The sequence below is a fragment of the Lolium rigidum genome, chromosome 4, assembly GCF_022539505.1.
Source record: "Lolium rigidum isolate FL_2022 chromosome 4, APGP_CSIRO_Lrig_0.1, whole genome shotgun sequence".
Taxonomy (NCBI): domain Eukaryota; kingdom Viridiplantae; phylum Streptophyta; class Magnoliopsida; order Poales; family Poaceae; genus Lolium; species Lolium rigidum.
The window spans coordinates 163,036,480-163,055,375 of NC_061511.1; the positions used below are offsets into that span (position 1 = coordinate 163,036,480).

Genomic DNA, 18,896 nt, shown 5'->3' on the forward strand with positions numbered 1-18,896 from the left:
TGATATCTTGAAAATGGTCGTACTAAGCTATGTTGTCTATGGAGTATTCGAAGAAGTAAACACGAGTCTAAGGACATCCATTTCAGTTGCTTGAGTTATAATATCGCACTGCATACAAGCATAAGACAATTCAACGTGTCAAATTTGAGACAATTCCCGCCATAAAATGTGAAATAACATTTGATAACTCACAACAGTAAGAACATAAACTGTTAGCGCTAAAAATACATAATTTGAACACTTGTCTGATTTATTTCCCAACATAATAGAACAGTTGAATAGCTGGAATCACTATTACAGCTTAACACTCGGTATCCACTAACCCAGAAAATAATTATTCATATGGCAGAGAGATCCCAATGTACACTTTTATCTGAAAGAGAACCTGGAAGTCATTTGTTAACGATGAAACTAACAAGGTACAGAAACTGGAATACTTAAAAATTCGTTGGCACTGAGAAACATGAAGCACACGAAAAATGATGAAGCATAACACACAGGCGAGTAATAGTCATCTGAAACAGCCCTTCAGTAACGGCGCATGGGGAATCGGTCCAGGAGCCTCTCAGATGGGCACTCGTAAGCCATGTGGCCACGGCCACCACAGTTGTGGCAGATCATGAAGGCACCACCCATGCAGTCACGGCTCATATGGCCAACCTGGTTGCAGGCCCGGCAAACCACATCACTGTAGCCGCCACGGAAGGGAGCACCAGCAGCACGGAAGGGAGCATCGCCACCACGAAACATACCATCGCCACCACGGAAGGAAGGAGGCCCACCCCTCTCAATGATCTCATCAGATTTGGGGCACTCACGGGCCAAATGCCCTGCAACATGACACAGGTTGCAAACAGGCTCATTGGTGCAGTTACGGGCAAGATGGCCGCTCTTCCTACAGTTGTTGCAGGCCTTCTCGTTGGTGCACTCCACTGCAATGTGCCCTGGTTTGTAGCAGTTGTTGCAGAGCTTCACTTCTCCAGGCAGCATTGGTGGAGAAGTGCAGTCTTTTGCAATGTGGCCTGATTTGCCGCAGTTGCGGCATATCCCTTCATTTGTGCAGCTGTTAGCCATGTGCCCAGGCTCTTTGCAGTTCCAGCAGAGATCTTTGGAGGAACACTCGGCTGCAATATGCCTGATGAAGTAAAAAAAAATAGACTGAGCAATGTTGCCTCAAGACAGGTGAAGAATGTACTATGTATGCTCTCCTGGTCACATGGAAGAATTAACTTATGAGCGATCAACAACTTAATATTCACAATTTATGTACTCGCTCCGATTCATATTACTTGCCATTAATATGGATGTATCTAGAACTAAAACTAATATGGATCGGAGGGAGTAGTATTGATCAGTTGCATGATGTTTATGATTTACATATGGTTCAAGCTTCAGGTCTCACTATTCATTAACCACCACCTTCTGATGATATATTTGTATCCCACAATAAACTGTACAAAATGAAACGGTCCTTCTAGAAGAAACTTGCGCTATAAATAACATAAGATGCTAATACTATTCACATGGAGTTTTAGATAGTAGCGAGAAACGGCAGGGTTACTGAGAATACTAGAGGCATCGGAAAAGTTGCAATAAACTGTTACTGGATAATGGGCATTTCTAGATACAATATGGCAAAAGACAGCAGGCTATTGGGAATAGTATTGGCATGAAAATCACTATGAACAAAATTACAATTAACATATTGCTGGATAGTGGAAGATTTTAACATAAGCTAAGATAGAAGATTATAAATCTGCAGAAGCAAACAACTAATAGTCCTTACCCAGGAAGCCCACAGGTATGGCAGACGGCCACATTTGTACAATCCCTAGCAAAATGCCCTGGACGCTTACAGTTGTTGCACAAATCACTAGCAGACCTGCAGGAAAATAACAGAAATGTTTAGAGGATACACTGCCTACCATCATACAAACCAGGACTAAGTGTAAGGCCTCTTCAGGTAGCATTACAGGTGGCCAACGCATATGATTAGGAGAGGAAGCAGTAACGTTTGGATTTAGGATGCCAAATGTTCATCGTGCTTCATTTAAAAATTAAGGCAGCTCAAACCTGCTTGGACCACGGCGGCTGTCCCTGTCTCTCCGGTACGGTGCGTCACGGTATGAGGTGCGTTCAGTACGCATCCTTCGGTCCCTCCGCGGTGGGCTTCGGCTGCTCATCGTCAACCCTCCTTACAATCTCCTGTCTCCAAGCTCCCACCAAACTGTGACAACTCACAAAATCGACACAACTCACGCCTTTTCTTCCTTCCTTCCTTCCTCCCTGTCCACAACAAAACCACAGACCGAAATCCAACTCCATGAGGCCAACAACCATCATCCTTTAGCAAGCACACGGAAATTCCAACGGTAGGCTGCAGGAACTTCCCCTACTTTCTTCCATCAATGTTCACAGCATGCAAACACAATCCGCGCATCTAAATTTCTCCCAACACGAGATTTCCCTCCCCCCACAAGTCCATAACACGGCCGGCCAATTTACAACAAAACAAATAGATTTCTTTTACCACCTTACTCTACAAGAGTCCTAAGAACAATCCAGCACAGATCATCAGCATACAGGCGCTTCGACGACAATTCCCCACATCCCATATGCTCCTATTGTACAATAGGAAGACCCAGCTTCAGCTAAAGAAACCCTAGGGACGGCGACCACGTCGGGTAACAGCAAACAGGTTCGGCATCCACTCCAGCAACGTAATCGTGCAGCTTAGAGGAACGAAATCTCGCGGCGAAAACAGTCGACTTTTTGCTTATGCAGCGCAAACTACGGACAGGTGAAATCAAAGAAGGGGCTTACCTAGAGTACGGATCTTCAGCAGGAAGGAAGACGAATTAAGCAACTCAACGAGGCCGGCCTCCAGCGATTAGGGCGCTCCGTGGTCACCGGAGAAAAGCCGACGGCGGCGACGACGAGGAAAAGCGGTCGCGACTCGCGAGGTTGGATTGAGATTGGGATTGGGTTGGTCTGAACTCTGAACCCGGAACGAAACCAGGACGGGAGGACGACGCAGATCTAGCCTATAAGACGGCGCACGTGATTTTTTGGCCGTCCGATCTGTAGTGGACGGCTCATAGAAAACACACCACTCGTATGCACCTGACAAGCATGACACGCAGTCACGCACGTCAGTTCTTATGTAGCGGGGAGATATAGATGGACTAAAGGAGTTGAGCTAGAATTATACTTCCTCCAGTTCATATTACTTGCTACTTGCTACTAATATGGATGTACCTATAACTACAATATATCTAATTACATCTATATTAGTTGCAACTAATTTAGATTGGAGGAAGTAGCGTTGATGATTAATGGTTTAACATTTAGGGTGTACTATAGAAGTATAGAGGGCATGTGGAGTAGTTGATAAGATAGTCTTATATTGCATATTATTTATAGAAGACAAATATATGTTACTTGCTTTGTCTCAATGCATATTTTTTTTTCGTGTCTTAACCGTGACCACTAATGTAATCAATAATACACCTGGCACTTATTAAGTGTTATCACATTCCTAAAATGGGCAATCTCCTTAGCTTTCATATTGAACGTTGCTTTTGGGATAATTATGGATAATTATAAAGGGCATCACAAATATCACCTAGCTAATTGTGGCCTTGTGGGCTCCTAGCTCAAAAAATTGAATATGGAGGCTTGGTACCCCCAACTTGGCTGAAATGAACCTATGTTTACTTGCTTGGGTCCAAAGATATCACCTAGATGATCATAAACTCTGGAAGCAAACAAGTGATCATAAGTCCATAACTAGAAACACTATTTTTTTTTTATTTGCCCTGATGCTGGCATCTCCCCTTTTCCGAAGGGGGTTATGTGGAAGCAAGAGCTGGTAGGCTAGGGTACCAACAGAAAGTAGGCAATGTAATGAAAGTTAAGTTCTAGGAGGATCATTGGTTTGGCAACTATAGTTTCACAATCCATTTCTCAAACTTGTATGTGATAATTAGTGAATAAAATGCTTCCATTAATTGTTGAGACCTAGGATGGTAGATATCTTAAATTTACTTTTATTAGGTGTGTTAATCAAGTTCTTCGGAGATGGTATCCATTTTTTGGAAGGACCAAAGATGGTATGAGTTAACACATATATGCATATAACTGAAACAGTTCACCTTAGTGATGAATAGGATTCAATTATATGGAACTTGGTGTCCAAAGGAGTGTATTCTGTTATTTTCTATTTATTTTGTTATTAATTTTGGAGGAGTTGATCCTATGCATATTTGAAGTTGCATGCTCCTCCTAGGTTGCATGTGTTCCTATGGCTACTTGTGTGATGGAGCGTCCCGGGTCGTGGTTCTGTGGGGGTCGGGAGAAATCCTTGTCGGATGGCTGGCGCCGACGCGGTGACGCCTGCGGGCGCCGCCATTCCTTCTTGAAGGGCGCTAGGGTACCCCCTCCCCACACCCTCAGGTACCGGGGAAATCCTAGGATCTGTCTGGGCATTAGCGTGTTCATCGTTGCATCCCTTCTTCAATGTGTTGCTTGGTATGCGGCGCTTCGAAGGGCTAAGAGTGTGGTGGGAATTCTCTAGAGGACGCAACAATTGCGGGTCATCATCGTTTTCGTCAATCCGAATTCATTGGCATTTCTTTTTCTCTCCCTTTCTTTTTTGTTCGTTTGGGCATGCTTGTGCTAAGGCCCTAACAGTTGTACCGGGTGGTTGCTATATTAATGTAGCGGGACGAAAAACTATTTCAAGGAGCTAGCTTGACTGGACTCGTTTAACAACTGAGTCTAGATTTGAAGGCCGGTTCGGCTTGCAAAGCTCACGAGTAGCTTGTTAAAAACGGTTAAAAGGAACATGTATAACATGGTGCATTTTTTCCTGATTCTTTTGGGCATAAATGATAGGTGACAATCATTGGAAATATTGTATCACAAAAATACAATGGATAAATGGCAACAATCAATAATTATATCACAAAAATAATATAAACCAATCATTAGATAATAGATAAACTATATCAACCATAAATATTGCAAGGCAAGTCGACAAACCACAAGTGTACTTAAGTTATCACATAGCAAAGTGGGATTGGGCGGACTTGACCACAAGGCTGGACTACCTTCTTTGATCAGATTGTACAACTTAATATTATTTTTAGTACCAAATTAAACGAGTTACTTGCGAGCCAGGTGAATTCTGCTCGTTTAGCTTAAGCTCGCTGCTTAACGGCCAAAGTTAAAAGTCAGCTCGACTCGTTACATGTGAGTTTAAATCCACTCATGAGTTACTTGTTTAACTACTAGTTTTAAATTCAGGCTACCCGACGCTGCCCTTCCGTTAACTTCTGATTTTCGCACGCACAAAAATCTCACAGTTTTTCGCAGCCAAATTAAATAGCACTGCTTTATGGTTATGGGCCGGAGGCGAACGACAACCCTTGTGCTTGGCCCAGGATGTCTCACCCCGGCTGCACCCCCGGCGGAGGCGGCGGCGCGACGGCGGCGGCTACGTGGACGCCGCCGTACTGCACCATCGTGGCGGCCGACATGTCCGACTTCTCGTACCTGGCCTGCCCGGCTTGCTGCCGCCGCGCGCACCCTGGTCACCCCGAGGGCGTCTCCTGCGCCGCCTGTGGCGGCCCCGCCCCGGAGCTCGTCTACCGCCTGCTCCTCTCCGTCGCCACGCACGACCGCGTCTTCCCCGTCGTCCTCTTCGACCGCGCCGCGCGCACGCTGCTCGGCTGCCCCGCCGACGAACTCGCGCGCCTCTTCGCGGCGCACCGGGGCGCCGCGCGCGCCGCGGCGGACGCCCTGCAGGGGGAGATGTGCCGCCTGGCGCTGCGCGAGCCCGCGAGGGACGGCGCCGAGCACCTCCGCGTCGTCTCCGTCGCCCCGCTCCGCGACGGGTTCCGCCCGGTCGTGGACGCCCTCAGGACGCTGTACCCGCGCGGCTGACCGCGATGTGCTCGACGAAATGCTTCGATGTGTTCTGTAGCACTAGTATTGCAACAGCAGGTGCACCAACTGTATCCATCAATGATCTCTGTAAAGCTCTCTTCTGCAAGATTATGGCCCAACTTTCAGGAGCATTTTCTGTTTTAATTATCTGATCGAATTGTTTAGCTCATCGCCATGGACAGCAATGTCAGCTGCCCACTGTCATCTCTCGTATTTGAACAAAACCAGTAGCGTTGGCCATTACCTGCGCCGCCGTCAGGATGCCGCCCCGGCGTCGCCCTCTGCAAGCTTGGCCAGTGGCTGGAGCACACCGTGAAGTCCATGCTCTACTACTGCATACATGATACATCTGAGTTCGGCGTTCTTGCGCCGTTTGCCTCTTGGGGCCTCGCCTTGGATGTTCCTTCGGCTGGAGGGGCCAGTGAAGTGAGCTTTGGTAGTTGGCGTCGGTGAGTTGGGCAGCCTCGACTTCGATGGACATGCAGACACGACTTTGGGTTTGGTGTTCCCCGGGTGAAAACCCTGCACCGGCCTCGGTTGTTGCTGGCGATGGCGGCGCTCTCGGTCGTCGCTCCCCTCCTTGGAGGCATCGTTGTGGAGGTTCACCTCCCATGTTGGTGTCTGGTCTGCTCGTCTGGTCGGCGCTTTCCGTTCTTCGTCTTTGGCTTGGTGGTGCGCAGCCCTGCAAGTCGGCGTGGATGTCGGAGCGGCTGCTCCGGATCATCGCCTCCCCGTCCCGCGTTGAGGTGTTTGAGTGTCGGCCTTGGTTTGCTTGGGTAACTAGGTCGTCAGCTAGTTCGTGGGCGCGGCCTTGGGGCCGGCGTGGATGTTCGCCTCCGCTGTGTTGTGTTGAGGTGTTGTGGTGTTGGCTTTGGTCGCTAGGGTGGCTTGGTCGTCGACTTGTGTGGGCCTCGGGGCCGGTGTGGTGCGTTGTGTTGTATGGTTTTCGGCCAATTTCCCTTATAAACTATCCAAAATCTTTTTGACTTTATCAATCAAAGGCATTGCCGAGCTTCGAAAAAAAAAGATACATCCGACAGCACCATGTAGTCTGTGTCGATTGCTAGCTGGAAAGCTGAAACCTGGATTTGCTCACTCACTGGTAGTCATGACAAATATATCTGGAATGTTACAGTGCTGATGGATATTGCTTGTGATGACAAGAACAAGGAAAAATGTCGGTGTGAGAGCATACAAGGGATCATCCCATTTATATCAAGATCTTTATGTTTCATCTCTAAAAAATCATACAGACTTTTACACTAGATATGTGATTTAGAAACACTGTACAAAGAAAACCTGTTTATGTTAGTACAACAAAAGCTAGTGAAGTGCTACAACTAATGAAGGATTAGTGATCAGTGACTCTGAAAACCTGCAGCTTCTCCTCGCTCAAGCAGCCAAGGTACTTTTCCCCGGTAGAGCTCTGTGCGAACCTCAGGTCAAGGATCGGTCTGCGGTGCGGCTTGAGATCACTGAACGCCTGAAACGAAGGCAGCTGCCACGTCCGGATTCCGCTCAGCGACTCATCACCATAGGCAAACAGGTGCTGGTTGTTTCTGATGCTGGGTATGATTGCAGATTTGGACATCCGCAGCTCACTTACATTGCCATTGCAGGTCTGTTCTTTCACGAAGGATGTGCCGCTTGCCCTCCTCATGAGGGCATGACACCCCAGCTTTCCAGAACTGGAGAGCGTCGGTGATTGTGATATAGCCACTTGGGATGAGGTGCCATCAACTGACAACTCAACTTTCGGACGGAAGGTAGCCACAATTACATCACTTGATGGAGCAGCACATGCAAGAGATATGCAGACCCCTTGGTTTTCCGTCCCGGTAAGCAAACTTGGCCTGGAAAAAGGACCAAGTTTTGAGAATGTGAAGCACGAAGAACCAATATCTACATTTGCACATACCATGAGAACCAATTAAATCAGTAAGAACTTTTTAAAACGGCCAAATACCTATTGTCGCTGCCATCTACATCCCAAATACAAGGTCCTATGGAAGAAGCAGAGATGACCTTCGTGGAACCACTGGAATCTACCACAGAGTGGATTGTATGAACTGGGTGTGTAGATAGACCCGTTAAGGAATGCAGTGCTGCTTTAGTTTGGCGGGTATCAAAGACCAAAAGCATGCCATTCTGTAAAGTTGAACAGAGGTTTCTTATCAGCCTTTCAAACAGCACAAAAGGAAAGAATCATAAGAGATTTTAAGAAGCAACCTGTAATCCAGCATATATGTGATTTGGACCGTTTTGAAGCCCTGAACAGGACCAGCCAGGAGCCTGCATGGTGTTAATATACAAAAAATTAGCAGGCCAGGATAAATTATCCAAGTAGTTCAAAAGTAAGCTCCAACTATAAAGTATAAATTCAGTAACTAACAATTTAGGAAGTTCAAATTTCTAAGCATCATTGTGGGGAACAAGTGCCACACAATTTGAAATCTCCTGATTTTTTTTAAATGTATTGCTGTGGTGACCATGTGCTGTGGCAAGAAACAAAGATAAATAGAAACCCTTCTGGTTACCCACCCCATATAGGTTAAAAAAATACTCATAATGAAGTTAATCACAGTAGGAATCATGTGAATAAACAAAATGTTGAGGGTAGTGTTTTAGTCAACATATGGAGAACATAAATTTACTTGTAAAAAATGTGAACTTCAAGTTCAAAGAATCACCGGTAGATCATATTGATGGACGATATTATTGGTTGTCATGCTGTGATAGAAAAAAAAAGCACAGAAGTAAAAGTTAGTCAAAAATTTGTGAAAAACAATTCAGTGAGAATTGGACTGGCGTACATTCCAGATAGACCTTAAAAGTGACAATTTCTTGCCAAGAGATGCAAAAACAGCAAGCCCCCCAGGAATTATACAGATGTCCTTGAGAGCTTTCGTATTGGGAGGAAGCTGCACTTTTGTTTGGTGTCCAGAGAACATGCTGATCTGTCGAAATTATGGTGGAGATACATTAGGTGAATAAGAATTACAACCAAAATGTGGAGCAGCCAGCACAACTTGCCTTAAACCATTAAGCAACACATATGGTTTGGAATCTGTACCTTTGTAAGGACATGTTCAATACTAACTCCAGCAGCTCTGCCAGAAGCTAATATGATCTGGCTGGATGCATCAATGCCCATGACTCGAGCTCCATCCAGGAAATACTCATTCTACAACATATAGATACCAATTTCAGAAGATGTACTCTTTGATTCATAAAGGGGAATTGGAAATTTAGGAAGAAAATCCTATCAAGGATCGAACCAATCAGTAATAACTAACAACTGTACCAGACTACCAATAGATGGGTATACCTACTACGCCTCCGGTTAATCTTATCAATAATCCTGTATTTGGCTTTGGCTGCGCAGCAATTTTATAACAAGAAATGCATGGAGATGGTTACCTGAGAATGCAAGTATAACGTAACATTGTTTAAAAAAGTTTATTTTCTCCTGCTAGTCTGCAACATGTGTACAAATTGATGCCAGACTCATCACATGCGTGAAGGAGTGCTTATGTTTTTGAGGTAAGAACAAACTCAAGAACGGATGGACAGATTGGATCAAAAGATTATACGTCTTTGTGGTTGGCATGCCAAGGGAGGTATATACATCCAGGAAAAATGTACAAAAATCAACCCAGTTTTCTATGTAGTTCCATAAGTACTCCGGGCTCATAGAATGTAAGGACATACGATCTTTGCATTGTAACATTCTTCAATTTTTTGTCCCCCTTTAATATGTGAATGAATTTAGGTGGTCTACATAAATTTTTTTTGCAAAGGTTCCACATGGACATGGAACAGCCAAAGGGCAAACGTCCTAATCAAAGTGAAAATTGAAGGAATCAAAAATCAAGCCCGCCACCCACAACTACAAGCTGGAAGCAAAATAAGAATTTGGTATGAATTATGCTGTTGTACTTCAACAAACAGTTTGTCCAAAGTTAGCGTGACAACCAAGTCGTCAAGGCATGTCCGTGGTAGGTAGATTTTGTCATATTACATGATCAATTATTGGTCACAACTAAATTGCACTAGAGAATAACTCTTGAAATAGTTCCATACAGTATAAATGTACTATAAAAAGAGCCAATCAAGCACCACTGGAAAAAATAATATAGACCTGGAGAAAAAACTTGTAAGGGTCACTACTGCCACCATCTGCTCTAAATGAGGCAACTGACTGTGCAATCCTTGCTCCATTTGATGACTGTTCTGCCATTTTCTTCACAATTGGTTGACAAGAACGTTAAAATCATATATTGTACACATGATAGTAAGAATTAAAATTTGGAGCAATGCTACCTGTCGCTTCGAATTCGATTCATTTATTAAATGCTTCTGCAACGAAATCTGCCTCTGCAAGACATACAGAAAACTAAATGAATAAATAAGCGTCTGTACTGAGTTTAAGGTTTATTTTTCCTACACAGGTGAGGTGAATAAGAAACTGGCAATGTAGTATAACGAAACATACAATGGAGGCCCTTGTTGAGATGAATAAAGTGTGAAAATGAAATATAATTTTGTCTATACAACACTACTGTGAACAATGGCTGCACTAGCTTTTCAATTTAAATAGTACACATGGTTGTTATACGATGAAATATTATTGTTCAAATTTTACACGGTGATACACTGATAACAAAGTAAGAAGTTACACATGTACCTTATACTCTTTTATCTCCTCAATCATTTTTTGTTGCTGCATGGAAACATGAAAAATAATTAGTTTTACACAGAAGTTATATGCAATATGTGTCTTGTGGTGATTTAATATATATGTATACGATTGTTGCAGTAAGGGAATATATGGAGTTGCCTACCTACAACAGAACATTACAGTTTTCTCGCAAAAATGTGAAAACTTATTATTATTTACACACTGACAGTGAACTGAAATGGCATGAAGATAACATAGCACAAGTTAACATTTCCCACAGCACAAGGTAACATTCAACATGGCATGCAAAAGCTTCAGAATCGACTAAAAATAGAGTAATCAGGCATTTGCTGAACCAGGCAGGGAGGAGCAGTTTAGCAAAAAAAAGGGCAAATGCCTATGATTTACTCAGGCCCCATGTGGTATCCTTTAAAAAAAGAATGTCTGAAAACTCTGAAATGAATATTTAGGCATGCAATACGCAATACTACTAGTTGGTTGTTGTCCATGTTGTCTTAAGTAGAAAAACGAAAAGCATGAACTTCCGGTCTTTCTTTAAGCAGAACACATGTTTAAGCTCGATGATTGTAGTACTATGGAGCAATGGCTTTCAGCTGTTGAAAGTACTTTTGCACTCCTTTTCCCTTTTCTACTTATCATACCACAAGAGCACAGCTCTGTATGAGGCTTGTACTGTGTAGCAAGTTTGGGAGTCCTTTAATCCTTGTTCTCGTACTTCGCTACTTTAAGCCACTACTAGGAAATAAACCCGTGCGTTGCACCGGGAAGAAAAAAACGTATCATAGAGGCTCTTAGATGGCGAAAAATTAAGTCTCCATTGGGCATAGTTGAGGTGACAGTTTAGATGATGATGTACTTGGCGATAAAATGCGAATTTATCTTGCATTAACTTTATATTTTATAACTTTCTAAAATCATATTCATGTATAATCTCTTGAATACCGCCATTGTTTGACCCAGACTTATCAAATCATGCGCTTCAAAATCCACCGATGCATACAAAAATTTAAAAACTGTTACCGTGGTCAGTAGCACGCAAAAAATAACATCAGAACATGCATGCATAAACTGCTAGAATTATTGCCTCAGGCTTCACTCCAGTTTAGATGTTTCTAGGGATTAATATGTAGTGAAAATCCAACGGTGACATAGTTTTGCAAAAGGCAGCAGCTAAGAACAGTTATCCTGATTTACTTCCGGTAGACCAATGAATTCTAAAGTAATCGAAGACTTCCATACAAAAAAGGAAAGGATATAGGAAAAGCCAGAAAACATCTTTTCATCATGTAGCAATGTCAGAAACATGCAACAAAGAGGTTAATAAATCACCAAAAATGTTCAATAGATCAGTATAGTTTACTATAATAAAAAAGTAAGTGGGAGTTCACGCTTGAATCTCACACAATATCAGTAAAATAAGCATTGTACTCAGTACATAATCTCAGGAGAATAAATTATGAGCTTCGAGTATGCGCTGCAAATGCAGATTAATCAGTAAGTACAAACCAATCGAGAGTCTTCAGCAGTATATATAGTGCAGACCAATGAAGCAATAACGACGCTTTCCAATTTGCAGCTTCACTACAAAGTTTTTGCGTGTTGGACGGAGCATGTTGGAAGACCAAGCCAATATACCACGGTGGAGTGGACGATAAGTGCCGGATGATCCAGCCACCTCAGGTTCCATTATGCCTGATGGTGGGGGAGTTGGGTCAAGGAACAATCGCATCAGAGTAGTAGGCCATGGATTGGCCTGCTCGGCTTGCAATGTGTGCCACTACCAATAGCGGATCGCTCCAAACCCCACGGAGCTCTCTTGTCGGTGTCGCCTATATCTGACTCAGGCGTTGCAGTTCATGTTCCTCCATCTCAGGCTTGCCTCCGTGAGCCGTCGGGCAGCCACGCACAGCACGCCGGCATCCAGTTCTGCCCTGGCGGAACGTGTCCCGAACGGTGGCCGGGGAGGCGACGGTGGAGGCCATCGTCATCACCCGACGGTGTTGCTGCTTCATATAAACCATATCGATCTTGGGCAGCCGCAGCGTCTCGACTCTCGAGTCGGAGTCGGCGGTGTCGAATCTAGCCGAGGCCATGGGTAAAGCGGTGTGCTCCTTCTATTCTCTGCGGTATTCGTACGGGCGGCGGCGTTGTTACACTCCATCTTCCCCATCATCGGTGCCGGCTCTCCGACGAACGATCAACCACGACGTCCACCGTGAGGGGTTGTCGGCATCCATGCGGCGCTCCGAGCAACGATTGACCATGGTCCATGGCGTCCACCGTGAGCGGTCGACGGCATCCATGGCGCTTGACCGCTCGATCATAACGCACGTCCGACCTCCGGCGGCCGTGGTCCTTCGCGCAATCCGCAACCTGCCTCAACTACGCACGGGTGTAGTCGATTTGCTAACCAAATCGTATAGCACAGGTGTAGTCGGTTTGCATATACATCACAACCACTTGTACTCCCGGGATACCGCCGAGCAAGACGGACGAAAACACATAAGAAAGATGGACGGCGAACTCGGCGGCTTCCGTCGAGGAGATCGGAGAGGGACCGATCCGTAGGAACAAGGACCCGAGGACCATTGCTGCCTATTTATTTTCCGTGAGATGGGGAGGAGGCCATGGACATCGACTCGAGAAGGAATCATCCTCGGAGGCGCGTATGACTCGCGATCCGAGGTTGCCTAGGCTGACTCCGCTGCAAGGTTCGAGGGCTAGATTGATGTGTTTAGAAATTGGAAGGAGGCAAGAAAGTAAACAGATTGATTTTAAGGATAGGGATTCGTACCAAACTCGTTTGAGTTTATTTATTCCAGCTGTACTGCTTTTGATTCTAAACAACGGTGTGGGACGGACGAAAGCGCCTTTACAGATGGACCAAAGCGCACTTCGACGGACCAAACCAAGGAAACGTTAGCTCCTTTATTATTAGGTATAGAAGTATACTTGTATAAGAAACATGTAGTCTTATCACCACCAACTTCTTGATTCATAGATGTAATTAATGTTCAAAAAGAAGTACAAACATCCATCTTAGTGTCATAAGATCTATGTTCATGTGAACATGTCAACGGTAAAGAGTGCTCCTAAGAACAGTTGGGCGTAAAAAAAAGTGGGTTGCAGAAAAGACGCAACTTACTTGATTCTCAAGAGTATCATTTTTCTGTCTCAATGACAATACTTGCTGCATAAATGAAATAAGCTTCAGTCCATGGTCAGAAACACATCCAAGGATTAGTAAAGAAGAAAACTAACCTTTTCAAGATCGTCATTTGCAACAACAATCTCTGGTGCATAGAGGTTGATAATGTTCTTTTGCCTGTATATCTTGCCACACTGAGGACACTGATTAAACAATAACAATTATGGTCATCAAGAAGTATTTCTCCTAATGACAGTGTGCAGAGCACTTGAAGATGTGACTCTGAACTAGGAGTTATTGAGCAACATACCGTGGCAGTTTTCTTCCCACACTGTAATAACCATTTCTCTAAACAAGACCTGCCATAGACATGCCCGCAAGGAATGCAGCTGCAAGTAGAGTATCACACTGTTAGCAATTCAAGATGTCTACCAGGATGAGTTGTTTTGAGGGCTACAAACGGTTAGTTGAAAACAAAAATCCATGCGACAGAAACAGCGAATAAGGAATGATAAACAAGTTATTTAGGTTTAGACTTTAGATTAAGCAATGTGACAGCAATGGACAGTCACTCTCCGATAAACCCAATGACAATGCAGTAGCTCGTGATTCAAATAGGTGGCATGCTATTCGTGCCGCATCATCTAAAAACATGACCATCTAGTCCATCCGCTGAACTGAAATCGCATCAGCTCCATTTCAATTTTTAAAAGAGGGGAAGTACAGTGACATCGGCATGTGGTCTCTGCTTATCCACAGAGCTACGAAATTAACGAACCACGACAGCAGTACCAGGAAATTAAGGGTGGGCAAAAACGGTTTTACCGGTTTCAGCTTAGTTAAAAAAGAAATGTACTAAACAAGAAATGAAATTTGGGTATGTGAAGGGAAACGAACCAGCTCTCACTACCCGGGTTGAACGGTTTCTCTATGGTGTCATTTTTGCAAACCCTTACAGGCAATCTAGAAGCTCAGAAGCACACACACGACAATGACCTACCAAGCAAATCCACCAGATCAAGGGCACAGTTGCCACTCACCTTACGCGATGCTCGCCCTCGGCGGTCCACGGGTTCATACACACGGGGCAGCTGGGGAGGGACGGCCCCTCCTCCTCCTCCTCCTCCTCATCCCGACCCGCCTCCTCTTCCTCCTCCTCCTCCTCTCGGGAGCTGGAAGAGGTCACCTGCACGACCCGCAGAGCCGGTAACTCACGAGCCGCCGCCCCGACGCCGAGGCTGAGGCCGAGATCGAGCGCCTCGTGGGGCCGCCCCGGCTCCTCCTCCCCGTGCGCCTCCTCCGCCGGCGGCGGCGCCCCGCCGCCGTCGCCGGAGCCCGTTCCGGACGCCGGCATTGGGGATTCGGATTTAGAACGGATTGGACGGTGGCACGGACAGAGAAAGAATAGTGAAAATAATTTGGACGCGGTCGTGGCGCTGGTGACGAAAATGTTGGCGCGCGCGTAGGAGCGAGGAAGTTTTGGGCCTCCGACTTGCTTACGGGCCGGCCTTGCAGAGCGCCGGCCCAGGAAACAACGAACCGGCGCAGCGGAGGTCGAGATGTTTAGTCCCACCTCGCTTAGCGATGACGGTTGGGCGGGTTCGGGAGGTTACATAAGGAGCGCCATTGCCCAACGTGAAAGGTACTTACCTGGACGGGGTCGACGGGCGATCAAGAAGGCCCGTGGCCTAGGTCAATGGCCCGCATTGCACTTTGCTGGGCGCGTTGGCTTACCATCTCCCCACAGTGGGAGAGTGGACGTCGTAATTTGTGCTAGAGGGGGTACGCGTCCGCGCGGCCCCTGCCAATTCTCCTAAATTAAATTTTGGTCCTCCTCCTGCCCCGTCTGCCGTAGGCTGTCACAATCCAATTAATTGCGAAACGGTCCCTGGAAAATTAACTCCAGGAAAAAAATTGTTCGTATCTAATTTTATTTAAACAACAGAACTGTGAAATCTGCAGAAAATAGGTCTTGGAGCGGCGCGCAATCACGAAGGGGAACGACTGATTTCTGGGGAGGATTCACCGATGGCTCGGAGCGTGACGTACGTGTCGGCGGCGAAGCTGGTGTCGATGGCGAGGGGGAACCACCGGATGGCCGTCATCGACGTCAGGTGCGGGCGCCCGCCTTTACCCTCCGCCGCCGTGCCAATTTGGGAGCTAATTTTATTTTCTTATTCCTTCGTGCTTTTGGGGAAATCGGAAGGGATGAGGAGAGGAGCTACCAGGCTCACATCGCGGGGTCGCACCACTTCGCCAGCGGCAGCTTCGCGGCGCGGCTGCCAGAGCTCGTGCAGGCCACCAGCGGCAAGGACACCCTCGTCTTCCACTGCGCGCTCAGCCAGGTGAAAGATCGAAATCCACACGCCCCTCTACTCGTCTCTCGCGATTAAGTGGAAATTCGATCCCCCAACACATCACGCGCAATCACCTGCCTACCCACAGCGCGCGATTGTGATTTCTTATTACTGGATTTAAGTGCAGACCTGCTGGCATGTGGTTCGTCTGAGATTATACAATCGTCTACTATGTCTTGTGGCCTGTGGGGGTAACTCCATTGTCATTGGTTAACTTCTTTATTTAAGGCAGTTCACTGGATAACTTGAAACCCTCTTTGTTAGAATCAAATCTGCATATGCACTGCTTTGGTCGTTTTGAATCGCTAGTTGTTTAAATTCAGGTGTTGATATTTTTAGCACTGGAACCAAGAATAAGGCTAGGTCTATCTCTTGCAACGACGCCCTTTTTAGATGGTCAGTATCCACTGTTGTTAGGATTATGATCCAGATACATTGGCAAAGTTCGTTTCAACTGGGTAGGATTTCAAGTATTTATATGTGTGTGCCAAACCAAGAGATTTTGAGAGACAAAATGTTATCCGGAAGGCTTCTTATTTTTCCCACGGATCGTGTTGTGCTTTCTAATGCCATTGTGGAAATCTCTGAATAATGCCTTAACTTACCTGTAAGTTCGAAGAGATCTGGAAACGTTAGATTCAGATTCACATCAAACACAGAACTTTCCAACAGTAAAACAGAGGCACAAAATGAAACTTGAGCCCACAGTCATCATCCATCATATATGGGATAACGATAAGCACACTATAACTGCTTTCAGATAAACCGCCTCAAAGGCCATAGCCTGAGGCTACAAAGAGTCCCGAGATTCTTTGCCAGACTCTGTGCTGAGTACCCTGAATATCAAATATTTTCTTCTCATACCAAGGTGGCTTAACTTTGTTAACCTATTTAATTCCATAGATTTTGTTTTGTATAACTATTCCCTTGTTTTACCTAGAGTTAGTACCGATGTACTATACCAATTTGTGTTTGTGGAATTGATTGTTTGACCATGTAATGAAGTCGATTTCTTACAGTCAGTTAGTCATTATCCCCAACCATGTAGTTCTGCAACAGCATCTTAACACCGGATGGGGTTACATGGGCAAGATATGAAATGGATCAAATCCTGCTACATCTTTTTTTCACAATCCTCTGTTTTTTGCCCATTTATTTTCCTTGTAGTCTGTTGTTCTTATAAAATGTTCTGCCATCACACTCCAGGTGCGAGGCCCATCCTGTGCTCGGATGTTTTCAGACTATCTGTCAGAGTCCAAGGAAGATTCAGGGATAAAGAACATCATGGTGCTGGAACGTGGGTTCAATGGATGGGAGGTTTCAGGGCAGCCCGTCTGCAGCTGTAAAGATGCTCCTTGCAAAGGCACATGTTGCTGATGTTCCTGGTTTACCGAACTGGATCAGATCGACTCGTATTTTTAACGATCAGTGGCTTCAGCATCGCTGCTGAGTTGGTCCAGTTATCTCCTATGTCGCCTTGTTGAAATGATCATTCATAACATTGATAAATATCTCATTAGATTTGATAACGGAATGTCTTTGAACATTTCATTTGCATATACACATGCCTACAACACTTCTTTTTGGCTGTTATGCAAATTGTGTGTCTACTGCACGGAGTGTTGAGTAATGGAAAATGTTTTATTCTTGCTTCCCCCTCATTGCCATCGTCGGCCTTCCCCAGCTCCCCTCCTTCGTCGCTTCTGGCTAAGCATCTTTCGGCGGAGGAAAGGAGGCGACGTGCTCTGTTCTAGAAGTCTGTAACACCAGACCTCGAACTCCATTGGCTCCTTACCTCGAGCCGGGATAAGAAGATAGATTGTACATTTGATTGTTTAAACTCATGTTTAAACTCATTTTAAGCATGTATCAGTGAAGGAGAAGTACATGTGTGCTCTGTGTCTCTGTATATCAATTGTATGTGGCTGATGTTCCTGGTTTGGCACCTAGCTCACATGCGCTCTTTGGTAGAGAGCTTTGCGCGCTAGGTTGGAGGCGGCTAGCCTCGGATCTAGCAAGGAGATTGCTCGTCTCCTAGAGGAGAAATCTTCGACGGGTAAAATCCAGAAGGTGAAAGAATACCTGAGGAGAAGAAGCAAGAAAAATGGCGCCACATGAAAGGGGTCGGCAGTTGGTTGATGGACGTTTCAAAGTTTGTGGTTGTAGGAGTTACTTGCTTTAGAAGTAATCCGCTTGTGTTGTAAGTGTTGCTGGTGTTGGTGTTCGTTGTGATGGTTTTTTCGCCCAGTTTCCTTGTAATTAATTGGACAATTCTCTACTTAATTAATAGATTAGGGCTAAGCTTTTGCCTCCCTTGTTTTAAAAAACAATTATACTATGTCGCATTCTAATATTTATCCTTACTCCTACAAATGAACTTTTTTTGGGCCAAAAAATTTAGAACCAAAACGTGTGTAGCTTCACACTTCATCCAAAGATCTAATAACTGGAACAATATTTTGGTATTTTTGAAACTTTTTTTTAGGTAAACAATCCTTCCTTTATTCATATAGTAACATTTTTGGGTACAAACAAAGGATCAGGGAAAGAACCCAGCCAAACATGACGGCCAGTTTGTAAAGCTACTGAAAAAGTTGCAAAATTATGAGCTTCAACATTACAGGTCCTTCGTTCATAAATAACAGTGGACCTATTGAAATGGTGTCGAGGCTCCTTTATCTCCATCAAAACAGGGCTATAAGAAGCCAGACTTCCCTCATCGATGGATCGCGAGATAACC

At 45.1% G+C, this 18,896-nt stretch overlaps 2 protein-coding genes and 1 non-coding gene across 3 annotated transcripts; 2 read left to right on the forward strand and 1 right to left on the reverse strand.

Moving 5' to 3' along the window:
• Nucleotides 1-158: 158 nt before the first annotated feature.
• Nucleotides 159-14,896, reverse strand: LOC124647733. Its single transcript, XM_047187619.1, has 18 exons — nt 14,840-14,896; nt 14,110-14,188; nt 13,913-14,002; nt 13,797-13,841; nt 10,637-10,672; nt 9,023-9,133; nt 8,776-8,906; nt 8,640-8,679; nt 8,179-8,241; nt 7,916-8,097; nt 7,316-7,802; nt 6,981-7,031; nt 5,557-5,988; nt 2,539-2,621; nt 2,310-2,344; nt 2,074-2,191; nt 1,787-1,882; nt 159-1,135 (listed from the first exon to the last, which is right to left on the reverse strand). The coding sequence occupies exons 1-18, from the start codon at nt 14,875-14,877 to the stop codon at nt 529-531; spliced, it is 2,724 nt and encodes a 907-aa protein (XP_047043575.1). The 5' UTR covers nt 14,878-14,896; the 3' UTR covers nt 159-528.
• A 545-nt stretch (nt 14,897-15,441) lies between these two features.
• LOC124650817 lies at nt 15,442-15,604 on the forward strand. Its single transcript, XR_006987228.1, has one exon. It is a non-coding gene; the product is annotated as a U1 spliceosomal RNA (small nuclear RNA).
• Nucleotides 15,605-15,747: 143 nt separating this feature from the next.
• On the forward strand, nt 15,748-17,563 carry LOC124706195 (arsenate reductase 2.1-like). The gene is made up of 3 exons (XM_047237848.1): nt 15,748-15,913; nt 16,006-16,144; nt 17,363-17,563. The coding sequence occupies exons 1-3, from the start codon at nt 15,828-15,830 to the stop codon at nt 17,531-17,533; spliced, it is 396 nt and encodes a 131-aa protein (XP_047093804.1). The 5' UTR covers nt 15,748-15,827; the 3' UTR covers nt 17,534-17,563.
• Nucleotides 17,564-18,896: the final 1,333 nt, after the last annotated feature.

Coding starts and splice junctions, on each gene's coding strand:
- LOC124647733 (XM_047187619.1), bottom strand. CDS start 14,877: ATGAACCCGTGGACCGCCGAGGGCGAGCATCGCGTAAG. Junction 8,907..9,022: donor TTGAACATGTCCTTACAAAG/GTACAGATTCCA, acceptor TAATTTCGACAG/ATCAGCATGTTCTCTGGACA. Junction 2,345..2,538: donor GTTCTTAGGACTCTTGTAGA/GTAAGGTGGTAA, acceptor TGCTTGCTAAAG/GATGATGGTTGTTGGCCTCA.
- LOC124706195 (XM_047237848.1), top strand. CDS start 15,828: ATGGCTCGGAGCGTGACGTACGTGTCGGCGGCGAAGCTGGTGTCGATG. Junction 15,914..16,005: donor ATGGCCGTCATCGACGTCAG/GTGCGGGCGCCC, acceptor GGAAATCGGAAG/GGATGAGGAGAGGAGCTACC. Junction 16,145..17,362: donor TCCACTGCGCGCTCAGCCAG/GTGAAAGATCGA, acceptor ATCACACTCCAG/GTGCGAGGCCCATCCTGTGC.